General features: G+C 39.8%; 2 protein-coding genes across 5 annotated transcripts in view; both read right to left on the reverse strand.

The window, feature by feature from the left end:
- plekhj1 (pleckstrin homology domain containing, family J member 1) overlaps nt 1-14,685 on the reverse strand; it is a 423,983-nt gene that overhangs the window by 53,482 nt on the left and 355,816 nt on the right. The gene's annotated exons all lie outside the window — the stretch shown is intronic.
- ap3d1 (adaptor related protein complex 3 subunit delta 1) overlaps nt 1-14,685 on the reverse strand; it is a 95,568-nt gene that overhangs the window by 50,124 nt on the left and 30,759 nt on the right. For all 4 annotated transcript variants that reach the window (XM_078198358.1, XM_078198355.1, XM_078198359.1 and 1 more), the window contains exons 4-12: nt 12,686-12,766; nt 12,449-12,556; nt 12,220-12,349; nt 11,436-11,575; nt 8,422-8,495; nt 6,746-6,795; nt 3,015-3,064; nt 2,510-2,558; nt 1,395-1,540 (exon numbers count right to left, since the gene is read on the reverse strand). In XM_078198358.1, coding sequence (XP_078054484.1) covers nt 1,395-1,540; nt 2,510-2,558; nt 3,015-3,064; nt 6,746-6,795; nt 8,422-8,495; nt 11,436-11,575; nt 12,220-12,349; nt 12,449-12,556; nt 12,686-12,766 — 828 coding nt within the window. The remainder of the gene's footprint in view (nt 1-1,394; nt 1,541-2,509; nt 2,559-3,014; nt 3,065-6,745; nt 6,796-8,421; nt 8,496-11,435; nt 11,576-12,219; nt 12,350-12,448; nt 12,557-12,685; nt 12,767-14,685) is intronic.

Raw genomic sequence — 14,685 nt, forward strand, 5'->3', positions numbered from 1 at the left:
AGCTATCTCGATTTTTCTGCTCACTCACCCTGACCTAACTCACCCTGAACCTGCAGCACACTCCTCTACAGGTTCAACACTAACCTGGGCATTAAACCTGCTAACAAGGGTGGCGCTATCATTGCTCGATGAACCAACCACTACCTCAAGGGGATTGAACACCTAAGCCGACACTTGCCACAACATTCACTTCAACTGTGACCCCCACCATCGAACATCAAAATATCATTTTCAAGAACGTCACTGACCTCATGTCTTTTGGCAATCTTCAATCCAAAGCCTCCAGTCTCAGTCCCCTAGCATCTCCCTTCCAAGATCCATAGACAGGGCTACTCTGGTAGACCCAACCTTGTCTCGACCCACTAATTTCTTCTCACCTCAACTTATTTTCTCTTCCCACTTGCATCAGTGACTTTTCCAACACCCTCAATCTTCAAACAGTTTCCAGACTCTAAACCATCTCTCATCTCCTTATTCCCCATGGATGCCCAATCCATTTGCACTCCCAGCCCCCAGCAGGATGGTCTAAGGGCACTTTGTTTCCTTCTTAAAGGCTCAACTAGTTCACATCGCTGAATATAGTGGTTGTATTTATATCTGGTGAAGGACCCTTTTTCGAATCAATTCATAATTACTGACCTGCGCCATTTAAATTATAATACTACATAATAATATGAAAATGCTGTATGTATAAGAACTCTAAAAAAATGACATGCAGAAGGAAGTCGCAAGTATTTTTGCCATTTAATCAGTGCTGAAAAGCTGCAGCGATCTCTTCCAGAGGGTAATGTGGGGGACAGCAGCTGGATGATGGATGCTACACAGAAGTTGCAGAAGCACTTTGTGTCACCTGTCACTATAATTCTTCACCCCACTCCAGAACACTATCACAGGCTCAGGTTCAACACATGCTTGTAGAATAGAACTGTACTTATTAGGCACTTTATAACCTTTCGAGCTCAACACAGGGAGTTCAGCAATTTCTAATTTAAAACTTTGCCCCAATTTTTTTCCAGACAGCATCTTTGGTTTCTTAATGTGCTCCATTACCATCGCCTTTTGCCCTGCATCATCAATCTTTCATCACTTAATCACTCCTGCCTTCTATCTCATCACGGAACTTTCCTTTTGATATTCTTCCCCCACCCCGCACAGACTTAGAATCAGTTACATCTCTTGTTCAATTCTGATGACAGGTCATCAATCTGAACATTAATTCTGTTTCTTGGTCCACTGATACTGCCGAACCAGTAACGATGTGCAACATTTTCTGTTGTTATTCCAGAATTCCAGCATTGCAGTATTTTGCTTTTGTATCACTGAAATTTCTAATTGTTAATTAGAAGCTCAACAGTAACACATCTGATCAGTAAAGGACAATTATTAGAAATTACCATTCCATACAGAAGATCTAAAGCCCGGAGTCGTATGGATTCATCTTTGTCATCTAAGCACTGTAAAATAAGATCCTTGTGGGATTGTACAGACTTAGGGTGAGTCTTCAAAATTTTCGACATAGCCAGCAAACCCAGGTATTTCACTGCAAGACAGTTCAGAATCCATGACAACTGGACACAATAATTACCATGTAAACAGATAATTAGTGGAAAATTTTTTTAATGTTATCTGTAATGATGATAAGTTTTTAAACAGTTACTCAAGTCCAGGATCTGAAGCTCTATCTCGAGGTTTTCGTTAAGGTGGCAGTCCGTGAAACAGATGCCCCAGCAGGCAAGTGAGAACTCAAAAATTTCCTTCACTCCAATTCTATAACCAGGTTTATGGAAGAGTTAGAAAACAATCAAAATCACCATCTAAATGAGGTGAGATTTGGGGCCATTAGCAGTTTGCACTGCCTGCGATCTGTAAATTGATTATGTGCATCAATAAGGGGAATTTTTAAACCACATTATAGCAGTTCATTTGATATCACTAAACTGCAAGTGCAGCAACATTTATCTTTTGCCTCTATTTTCTTTGTATTATCTCATCGCAACATCAGTGAAACAGTCCTCAAATTGCTACTCTGTTTTCTCAAAAGTATGAGTAAAAGACTGTTTGCTTGAAGCATTTCCACGTCACAATTATATAAATGGGGGGAGGGAGGGTGGTTCCATGCTAGCTAATCTATCTCGTTTACCAAAAGAGTTTGAGAATCACTAACTTAAGCAAGCAATTCTCAGAACTAAGCCTTGTCCAAAATTTAAAATTAATCATCTGCAATGGGTTACATCCGATAATTCATGCCTCGACCTCGAGGTAGGAGCACGTTGAACACAAAACATCTCTCCTTCACAGAAAAGGCCAGCCTGTGTCAACATCAAAGTAACACAAATATTGCCCAAACATGGCTCGGCACTGGTGGTGGTGAAGCTCATGGTCGGAGAAGTTCATTGTTTCAGCAGCCTTTTCAGCTCAGTTGAAGGAAACAGATTAACAAGGATTCAAAGGTGGAATATTTAAAAACCCAAATAAAGAAGCAAAATATAACGGCACAAAATCCACTTACAGTTTTGGTCTGAATCTTCAATCAGAATTCGCAATTTCTGCACACAAAGCTGAATGGGAAAAAGTATGTCAAGTTTACAGTAATAAGAGGCATACAATCAGCAATCTGAAACCGTCAGTAGAACGATGCAGCAAAAAACCGCAGAAACTACTATATTAAGTTTACTATAAGGCACTGTAATCTGACCAGCAGCACATAAATTTCTCCAGAAAGTTAAAATAACATGTTCTTAAATCCTTGCAAGAACTTTAAAATTTAAGTCTTAGCTAGTATTGTTTCAATATAAAATCGCATTGGACAATGAAATGAATTTATTGAATTCTGCCTAAAACTGAAATTCAAACTCTGATCTTAAATGCACCAAAGTCAAATGACACCTAAGAAAATGAGCCTTGAATGAAAAATTGAAGTGTGAATAAATTATTGGTTTTAGAATTACATACATATGCAAACACAAAACTACGTAATTTGACAGAGGATCTTGTGTTTTGTAAGAGGTTGTTACCTGGATACTTGCACTGTGATTCGGCATTCCAGTAGATAGAGAGATGAGAACTACGAAAAGAAATAAAAATTAGCCTGAAACAGGCAAACCTTTTTTCCCATAAAAACATAGTTCAACAGCCCAGTGGAGTTGTTTTTCAAGCTTTGCATAGGAGAAAAGACACCTGCTTCAAATGGTGCGAATAATGTGTGTATGTATTGATTACACAATTTAGAATATGCTATTAAAATGAAAGATAAGACTCTCAATGAAGTGCACAAATATGAATAACGAACCTTGGGGTGGCAAAAGCAGGATGAAATGGAAAGCTTTATAGCACCGGAATTGGCCCAATGACAGCTTTCCACTTCCTCTTTTGACCGTCTTTTTCCCACAGTCCTTTGAATTCTCTTTTCATATGTTTGTCCACTTCCCTCTTCAGAACTATAACAGACAGCATGTCACATTCCATGCCCCAACAACTCAATGAATACAGATAGTTACATTTTCCCAACCACTGCCCCACGTTCTTTTGCTAGTTCTTTAGAACTTGTGCCCTCCAGTTACAGACTTGTTGACTCGTGCAAAAAGTTTTTCCTCTCTTTTTACAAGTGCACCACCTATCCTCTCACTTACCCCTGATTCAATGAAAAGAGCCCCAGCTTCTTCAGTCTCTGATAATCACAAGCTTGCCCTAAGCTTTGATACCCTTCAAAGTGTCCAACACTGGACACAATTCTACCTGTGGCCTAATCAATGATCTATGTTTGGCACTGCTTCTTTACTTTCTCCCGAGTTATAAATCAGAGGATGGTGTACTGTAGGTAGGTGGTAATGGACAGAATGCAGATTAGAAGCTCAGTTGGAGGTCAAGAAAGAAGCTAGATTGTGAATAGCCTGGTTTAACCCCAGACAGAAAATAGGAGAAGAACAAAAGCTACGCAGTTTATGGCTGTGGCCAAATTGGGACTTGACTGTCCCCTGTTTCTGACTGGAGAAAATTTCAGCTGATTCAGGACTGGATGTTGGACAAGTAATGTCACAAGAGGCAAAGGTTGAGAGAAGTAGTGGAAATGTAGACCATGCTTTTATTGTACACGTAGGGAAGATGAGCTTTGGATAACATTACCGAGTTATAGAAGAGGAGGAGGGGTCAGGATTAGAACCTAGGCGAATCCTGAAGTGGTGTTATGCGATAGAAAGAGAAGCCACTGATAGAGAAACCTTGTCTACAATTGGATAGCTAGGAGTGGAACTGTGGACAACGTCACTGAACTAGACAATGGGGAAAAATTAGAGGAGGATGGCATTGTTCACTAGGTTAAAGATAGAACAGAGATCAAAGGGGTTAATGAATTGGAATATGCCATGATCACAATCACAAGAACACAATTAGTGACTTTGATTTGAGTGCGTTCAGTGCTGTCGAACTGGCTGCAAGGTGATTGGACAGATTTATATACGTGTTAGAGAAGTGACAAGTATGAACCTGGGATATGGCAAAATGTTTGAGAACTGTGGAGATAGAAGAAAGATTAGTGATTGGTGGTGGTTTACAAGGACAGAGGATTCAGGGTGGATTGTTCCAGATGGGAGTGATAACAGTGATTCTGAAAAAAGTGGGGAACAATCCAAGGAGATGGAAACATAATGTTAGCTAGAATAAGGATAAGGGGTGGAGGTCATATGGTCATTAACTTAGAAGGAATGGGATGAAAACAGCCAATTTCATGGCACGAGCACAAAGGAAAACAGAAGTGAAACGACAGAACGATAGATTCAAGGCGAGGGCAGGGAAATCCTTGGGAGTGGTTGATCTAGTAGGCAAGGGGAAGGTGGAGATGTAGCATAGGGAGCTGAACAGATGGCCTCCATCTTAATATCAATGAAGTCCATGAGCACATTACACTTATTGGAGTTGAGGGTGGAGGAGTCAGGGAAAGGATTTACCAAGCTAGTTAGTAGAGGAGGAAAGAACCAATGTTACATCCTGAGGATGTTCAATGACTGATCATTTATGCAGGCAAACATGGCAGCCAACTTGTGTGCAACAAGGTCCCATAAACAGCTATGAGATGAATGAACAGAACCTGTTTTGTCTCAGCAATAACTGACAGCCAGAAGTCCCCTGCTATTCTTCAAATAATGTAACAACAGTAAGAAGTTTAACAACACCAGGTTAAAGTCCAACAGGTTTATTTGGTAGCAAAAGCCACACAAGCTACCAAATAAACCTGTTGGACTTTAACCTGGTGTTAAACTTCTTACTGTGTTTACCCCAGTCCAACGCCGGCATCTCCACATCATTCTTCAAATAATGCCATGAGATCCACTTAGTCTACCTCAACAGATAGAGGGGGTTTGGTTTAATACCAAATACAGCATTTCTAATGCATTAACTAATGCTGCAATGATTAAACAGTGCTCAAGTCCTAGGGTTGGACTCAATTGGATTTGCCCCAGAGGCAAGAATGCAAACACTGAACCAAGCTAATATGGAGTTCTGCAAAATGCCTCCCCACTTCTGCTAAAGTACTTCATAGCTGACAACCATGCACTTTACTTAAATCAACATTCAAGCTAAATCGTGATAAAATCGGCTAAATAAGGAACAAATCTAAAACAAACCACAGCAATGATCTTTTTGAAATAAAGATAACACATTCTGCAACTGCAACCTGCTACAGCACCCAAGTTAATTCTTAACTTTGATTTTAACTGCTTCCATATGTGTGTTTTCTGTTTAATGCAATCTTGCCGAAGTTTTTATGCTTCCTTCACAAATCCCTCATTTTCCAGTATACATTTACTCTCTTAATCTATAAGTTGTCTCTCCATAATTGTTTTGACAATGATGCAGCTTCTCAAATATGTAAACTTCAAAAATCTTGCACAAAGGCCTTTTCTTCCTTAAACCTGTTCTCAATCAAAGAGATCAGGGCTGGTCTACAAGATAACTCAGTTTATCCATCTTTGCCCCATAGCTCTTGAAACCTTTGGATAACAAAAATCTATAAGCGTCAGTTTGAAATTCAAGTGCTGTTTGCGGAAATAAGTTACAAATTTTCACCATTTGTTGTTTGCAGAAGTGTTCCCTAATTTTGCTCGAAAAAAGGTCAGGTTCCAATTTTTACACTATGCCTCCTCGTTCCAAACTTCCCAAAGCATAACTTTTACATCATGCCCCCTAGTTCCAGGCTCCCCAAACTATCTACCCCATCTGTTCTCCTTAATATCTTAAACGTATATCAAATGACTCCTTAACCTTGTTCCAGGGGATACAACCCCTAGTTTGTTTATCTTCTCTTAAGATTTGTGAATTAAGGTATCAGTCTGGTAAATCTAAGTGCACTCGTTCAAAGGCCAACAAATCTATCCCCAACTGGGCTTGGTGCCCAGTAGAGCACACAGTATGGTCCTCTAGTTGCAAGGGCCAGCATTACGTTAGCCTTTCGATTATTTTTGTACCTGTGATTTGTTAATGATCTATGTACCTGGACCCCCTCAAGCCTCTTTAGACATAACTGCTTCTAGCTTTTCACCATTTAGAAAGTAGTCTTCTGTCCCTTTTAAAGGTTCAAAGTGGAATGATGTACAAAGTGAAATTAGGCAACGTAAGCACTTATGTGTGACAACTAAATCCATATGTAGCCATTTGATTTATTGTTCGATCACCATCAAAATTGCTTATTTAACAACTTTCTACACTGCAAAACAAAAGCACTCCAGATTAGCAGAGAATATATTATTACCTGCTATTACTGTGTTCACACATTCATACAAAAGGGACATGGCTGAGGTGCTGCAAAGAAAATAAAATGTTTACTTCACTAAATATATGCAACGTTTGACATCAGTTTGGCATTATTTGTACAAAAAATCGGATCATAATGCATGCATTGACATTGTATTTACACAACGCAATATCAACCACAACACTGAAGCCTTTTCCTTCATGCACTCAATTTCTCATCATACACAGCCTGAAGGCCACACTTAAGACCACGGATCTGAGATAGCGCAGGTTTATTCCTTTCAGGATTTGGCAAATTGCACCCCCCCCCCTCCCCCAATCCCCATTTGCAAATTCCAAGATTCCCCCTCTCCAATTTAATCTGTCATAGGCGGCCCTCCTACAATTTTTTTATGACTACTTTGCAATCCAACCTTCCAATTTGAGTTCTTCCTCCCGTCACAGTTTCAAAGTGGATGGATATTACTCCCCTTCCATTGTCCCCACTGCCACTGTTCTCAGCTAAATGTTGCACTACCGTCTAAGTGCTGTCTTAAGTTCAAACAATTAAATGACGACATTGCATACAGTGGGTGGATAGCAGGAGAATTCACACAGATACTTGTACAGACCACTCAATTTTAAAATATATTTTATGTACTCTCATCTCTTTTCTGGCCTCACTCTGTCCCACCACACACCAGTATTCTTCCACCCATTTTCCAGGTTACAATACAAAGTGGAGTAAATTTAGAAAGCTGCATTTAAAAGAGAACCATAAGTTTCACCTCTGAAGGGGAGGGCAAGCACTCCTCCTTGTATAAACAATGAATGCAAATAGCCAGATTAATAATACACCTTGCCCCATGAACTGGCAATATTTTTCATTAATTCCCAATTGTGATAACAAATGTAAGTAGCAATGACTATTCTTGACTACATTAAACCTCATCTCTTTACTAGCTATATTAAAAGTGAAATTCATTCCAGGAAACCAAGCAACCAGTAACTTAGATTTGCTGCCACCAACACAAGAGAAAATCTCAAGTCAAGAAAGCATCAACAGATTGTGAATGAAGTCAGCTGAATAAAATGCTATGTAATTAATATACAAGTTTGAGGCCACGTGACTGATTTATGATAAACATTACTAAAATAACAAAATACTCCATGAAAGTACAAGAAAGTATTCAGAACATGCAAAAATGTTGAAATCAGAAAATGGTGACTGCCAAAAGGTTGTTGGATATTTTGTGCAAATCTTATCCTCAAATGAAGCTGCAATTGTACCATACAACTAGATTTTAAAAATTATAGTGGTTTGCCAAAATCACATGACTAAATCAAATTTTGAAAGGTAGGCACGACTTTTAATCGACTTCAGGCTCCACTATCCTTCCTGGAAATAATTTCTTCAGCACATCTTAAGATATCCCATTGCAACACAGTGTTATTTTAGAATTCACACCACAAACAAGAATTTGATGTTTAGACATTATACTGGAGATTTTGGAAATCCATACATTACTGCAAATATTAACCTTGCTGAACTCAAGTTAACTAATAATATAGAGCAAACTTGGCAAGCAGGAACAATGCCACTGACTTAAAATATGCAACTTATATGCACGCACTCTTGGGTGGATAAATTACCACCAAATTGGAAAATAAGCACCATGAAATGCAACTACTAACCTGTGTATTAAATTTGTCAGTGGTTCAATGAGTTTTTTCCCCAGCCGTGGCTCAAGCGGGGTAAGTGCTCCGAACTAACAGGAAAGTAGATGTTAGCACAATGTGACAAGCTCAAATATGTAAAAATCAGCATACAAAATGTCACTTAAGAATCAGACAATTTGAAAATCTAACAAAACCTTATAATAGACACAGCCTTGAGCAAATATCACAAAGCTTTACAGTTAGTTGGCTTGATTTCCACAACAAAACTCTGAATATTACTAACATTTATCCGGACAAATATGAGGTAATGCATTTTGGAAGGTCTAATACAGATAGGAAATATACAGTAAATGGCAGAAACCTTAAGAATATTGATAGGCAAAGGGATCTGAGTGTACAGGTACACAGGTCACTGAAAGTGGCAATGCAGGTGGAGAAGGTAGTCAAGAAGGCATACGGCATGCTTGCCTTCATCGGCCGGGGCATTCAGTTTAAAAATTGGCAAGTCACGTTGCAGCTTTATAGAACCTTAGTTAGGCTGCACTTGGAATATAGTGTTCAATTCTGGTCGCCACACTACCAGAAGGATGTGGAGACTTTGGAGAGGGTACAGAAAAGATTTACCAGGATGTTACCTGGTATGGAGGGTATTAGCTATGAGGAGAGATTGGAGAAACTTAGTTTGTTCTCACTGGAACGATGGAGGTTGAGGGGCGAGCTGATAGGAAGTCTACAAAATTATGAGAGGCATGGACAGACTGGATAATCAGAAGCTTTTTCCCAGGGTGGAAGAGTCAATTACTAGGGGGCACAGGTTTAAGGTGCGAGGGGCAAGGTTTAAAGGAGATGTACGGGGCAGATTTTTTACACAAAGAGTAGTGGGTGCCTGGAACTTGTTGCCGGGGGAGGTAGTGGAAGCGGATACGGTAGTGACTTTTAAGGGACATCTTGACAAATACATGAATAGGATGGGAAGAGGGATTATGGTCCCCTGAAGGGTAGAAGGTTTTAGTTAAGTCGGGCAGCATGGTCGGTGCGGGCTTGGAGGGCCGAATGGCCTGTTCCTGTGCTGTAATTTTCTTTGTTTCTTTGTTCTTTGTTATAACCAGACCAAAGACAGTTTAACATAGGCTATAAAGTATTGTATACAAACCATTTTAAAATCTGGCAAATTAGGTTATAATTACTGAAGAGCCAGCATAATTCCTTCAAAATTATTTTCAACTTGCCTGAACTGATTTGCTCGTATTTTCTCCATATTTTGACAATGAGGCTATCAGTACCTGCTAGTTGAGGATTTGATCTTATTCATATTTTGGCACAAGAGACATCCCATGAGGTGCACAAACAGCAGTTTTCACTGCAGCATTCTAATCTAACCTATAGATCATTTTGCATTGTAGCTGATTGATCCTGAACATCCCTATACATTCCCCAAAATAAACTTGTAACCACGTGTAACCACTGACATCAGCCTGAGTTTCAGCTCCAAAACCCAGCAGTGCTTTCACCTTCATGTTTTCAGAATTGTTCAAGCTAAATTCTGAAACTTGGCACAGGAAAATATTTTCTACAGCTTTATAACATTCACCATTTTTTTTAAAAGCTTGTCAGGATCGTGAGATAGTCACATCCTTTTGGGGGCAATGATCCAGTGATCCAAGTATAAACCCTGCTTCAGCGAATCCCAAGGCGAGCCATACACTAGAGCTACCATAGTCATAAATTGCAACTTTATTGGCTGCTCTTAATGAACAGAAAATAGTCATAAATCACTTGAAGATGTTGTATCCTATATTGCAATGCTGACTACTTCAAAAAGTGCTTTATTGGCTAGGAAGTGTTTTGAGACCTCCAGTAGTTGTGGAAACACTACATAAATGCAAGTCGGTCTGTCTTTCTTGAAGTTGTACACAATCGGTGCCTGCTAAGTAAAACATCAGGAATGCAAGCCTTCTATATATTATACTCTGATCCGAAACCAGTCTCAAACTCACATTATCCCATCTTGTCCAGATTAATTTGATCTTGCATTTCACTAAATCACAAAACTTTAAAAATAGTTTTAGAAAAACTTCCAGCATCAAATTATTAAATAGTTGACTGTTCCAAGTCTACAGAAAGAAAAACCATGGATGACTTCCAACTTCGCCTAGTATCATCATGGGTAATTAGAATAAAATAATTTCTGCATTTAAATCTAAAAGATTAGCAAGCATAATGCACAAAAATTAAACTGCGTATGACTAACTAAAAATTAATAGATTTCATATTACTGCCTCAATTCTAGAATTATTACAGGATGCAGTCACAAGCTCAATACAGTAGGCCCAATCCATGTTTACATTTTTCTTGCGTCAAGACCATCATTTAACTGTCAAAATGCTGGAGTATTGCATGCAGTTCTGGTCACCACACTATCAGAAAGATGTGGAAACTTTGGAGAGAGTGCAAAGGTGGTTCACCAAGATGTTGCCTTGTCTGGAGGATATTGATGACGAGGAGAGGTTGAACAAACTAGGATTGTTTTCACTGGAATGACAGAGGCTGAGGGAGACCTGATAGAGGTCTACAACATTATGAGAGGCATGGATTGTTAGAGGCTTTTTCCCAGAGTCGAAGTGTCAATTACAAGAGGGCACAGGTTCAAGGTGAGGGGGGGGGGGTTTAAGGGGGATGTGCGGGGAAGATTTTCATGCAGAGAGTGGTGGGTGCCTGGAACGCACTGCCGGAGGTGGTGGTGGAAGCAGGCACATTAGCAAAATTTAAGAGGCACCTGGATGGGTACGTGAATAGGGAGGGAATAGAGGGATACGGTCCGAGTAAGAGCAGAAGAGTTTTTTTTTAAGTTTAGTTAGGGCATCATGATTGGCGCCTGTGCTGTACTTTTCTTTGTTCTAAAATATGGTCAAACCCAACCGTATTTCATCCCAATAAACATAAGTCCAAAGTGGGCTGCAGCTTTCCTTACTATTTTCCTTAATCTTTTTCCTAAAACATTTTTTGATAAACAGCTCATTGAGACTTACCAGTTTGATTATTTTAATGAGGACCCAGTTATTAGTTGACGACGTCATTAGCTTGAAGAACAACGGAGCAAGGGAAAGGTAATTCTTCGGATTGCGGCGGGCAAGTTCACAGATAACATTCACGGCAGCAGACTGAACACCTACATGACAAACAGAGATAACGGTATGCAGAACGATCACTGCAAGCAACAATTTCAATTGTGGCCAGCCCTGATTTGCATCACCTTTAACCTCTCCCATGGGATATGCTCCACAATAGTTTGTGGCTTTGTGCAACACTCACCTTTTTTAAATATAAAAAGGGAATAATGAAGTATCAGTTGAGACATTTAAAATACTTAAAACTAGTGTGATGCGAAAAATTACTTCCATATGCCAATAACACTTGTGGACTATGACAAGCATTGCATAACTGGGGCAGTGCTACTGATTAATGGAAATGACTCATAAATTTCATCCATCTTGAGTAGATTGAAAGAAATTTTATGAACTAAAGCTTTTGTTCCAGAAAGATTGGAACTAAAATAGAATCAGTACATTCCTTCAGACACAGTTCAGTTCTGTCTTCTCTAGCATTTTACTAAGTGGCAGCTGATACAATGGAGTCTTAAAATACTGTTCCAGCAATTTTAAAATTTCACAGTACAGTTATACTGCTATCAATTTCTTTATCTACACTGTTGGTATGTGAAATATTGCAACATGATGGGAAAACCTCAAAATAATTTGCACAATTTCCTAGGCACTCTGGTATCGTGTCCTGTGAAAAAGATAATAAACTCACCAGAATCTGGATCCTCCAGCTTTTCTTTAAGACGTGGGAAGGCAGGTCGTAGTGATTCTGGGTATTTAAGGAATACCTTGTACATAATAAGCACAGCTTTCTTTCTAATGTAAGGCTTTGTATGAGACATCTGTGGACCAAGGTAGTGCACGCTGTTAGTGTACAAGTGTAACTTCAGATATCCAACAAGGAATTCCTATCAATTGCATGCAAGCTTCAAATAACTCACCAGTGTCATAATGTCATTTGCCAAATCCCTGGCAAGATCTGGGGTAACAAAACATGATAAACCAGTCAAAGCAACTCCAGTATCATACTGATTTGGGCTGCTGAGATCCTGTGTACACAGTAAAAACTTTCTATTACAATTAATAGTAACATAATCAAATAAAAAAGGTAGTTTTATTTTGATTTTGCACCAGAATGATGATTTTTAAAATTTAAAATGCATCAACTCTCAATTTACCTTACGAATCTGATTAGTTGTCAACATGATTACATCAGTCCCTTCATAAAAACACTGTGAGGCAGCCAGATATCCTATTCTCTGCAATAAGGAAAAATAATTAAGAGAATCACAATCAGTAAAGATTTCAGTGTGCTTAACCACAGTATAAACCAGCATTTTTCAGTGATACCCATGTTCAAATCATCAATTAACTCTTTTTCATCTATTTATATTAGCTTAGAAGATCAGCATCGAATACGAATTCCTTCCAAGAAAAAAAAATCCATCTGAAATAGATCTCCAAAGAGGAGCAACATACAGAATGATAAGACTCAACTTGTTAAAATGTTACTAATCCTGCTGACCAAAATATATTTCCTTTAGGAGATTTTTTTTTAAAAAATTGCACACGTGTAAATTTCTTCCTGAAGAAGTGCTATCCAACTGGCAGGTTAACTAAAATAAACCCAGTATTGAGCCATTACCTCCTGTGCTGAGACAGTAGCAACTATGGGCACAGATTCAAGTTGAACTGAAAATGGGAAGTTCAATTGCCAGAAAACAGCACTGTTCATAATTATGAATGTGCGGGGAAACTCTAGCCTCAGGTCTAGTTGAAAAATATCCACTTACTTTGGGTACTGGGCAGAACTTTGAAGTGCAAAGCAACATTGGCATTTTTAAACTTAATAATTAGTGGGGTAAAGTGGACGATATATAATATTGATTACCAGGATCAATACAGAAATAGTGGCAACAGGCTGTTTGGTTAACCAATTCTTTAGTGTTTATCCTCCACACGAACCACATTCCTCACCCACACCAAGTACCATTCACCGCTGTACTCAATGACCTATGTTGGCCTCCAGGTAAGCAACACATCAATGTTAAAATTCTCATCCTCTTTTCCAACTAATGGATTCACCAATCCCAATTTCTCACCTCCTCCAGCCCCATGCCCTTTAAGATTTCAGCACACATCCGATTCTGACCTTTAATTGTATAAAATTATGAAAGGCATGTGTATAAAATTATGAAAGGCATAGATAGGGTGAATGGTGGGAAGCTTTTCCCCGGGTCGGTGGTTGACGTTCACGAGGGGTCATAGGTTCAAGGTGAAGGGGGGGAGGTTTAACACAGATATCAGAAGGACATATTTCACACAGAGGGTCGTGGGGGCCTGGAATGTGTTGCCGGGCAAGGTGATGGAGGCGGACACACTGGGAACGTTTAAGACTTATCTAGACAGCTATATGAACGGAGTGGGAATGGAGGGATACAAAAGAGTGGTCTAGTTTGGACCAGGGAGCGGCGCGGGCTAATTGTTCCTTGTTTCTCGTTTCAAGGCTTCATTCTATGATCATCTTGCTGGTGCCAGTACAGAGCGAGACTGCGGATAGTTGGGAACCTGTCTCGGGGGCAGGGAATTCATATGGTGTTCGTGGAAGTGGAAATGATGGGTTGGGAAGCATTTTCCGATCAGGGCCATTGTGATCTCCTGGACTCGTTTCGATCGCCTCAGGGGGTCGGAGAGGAATTTCCCAGATTTTTTTTTCCCCATATTGGCCCTGGGGTTTTTCACTCTGGGTTTTCGCCTCTCCCTGGAGATCACATGGTCTGGAATGGGGGGGTGGGGGTGAGTTAATAGGTTGTAATGAACAAAGCATCGTAGCTGTGAGGGACAGCTCGGTGGATAGGATATTGGTATGTAGATAGGCTGGAAAATTGGGCGGGGATCCTGGATTCAGGATTCAATCCTGGACCGGGGAGCGGCGCGGGCTTGGAGGGCCGAAGGGCCTGTTCCTGTGCTGTATTGTTCTTTGTTCTTTGTAAGCATCCTTGATTTTAATTGTTCTACCATCGGTGGATGTGCTTTCAGCTGACAAGGACCCAAGCTCTCGAATTCCTTTGCTAAACCTCTCCACCCCTTTCCTGCTGTAGCAGGCTCCTTAAAACCTAGGCTTTGACCAAGCTTTTGGCCATCTGCCCTAATATCTCATCATGTGACCTAGTGTCAA

Source organism: Mustelus asterias, chromosome 26 (assembly GCF_964213995.1).
Source record: "Mustelus asterias chromosome 26, sMusAst1.hap1.1, whole genome shotgun sequence".
NCBI lineage: Eukaryota > Metazoa > Chordata > Chondrichthyes > Carcharhiniformes > Triakidae > Mustelus > Mustelus asterias.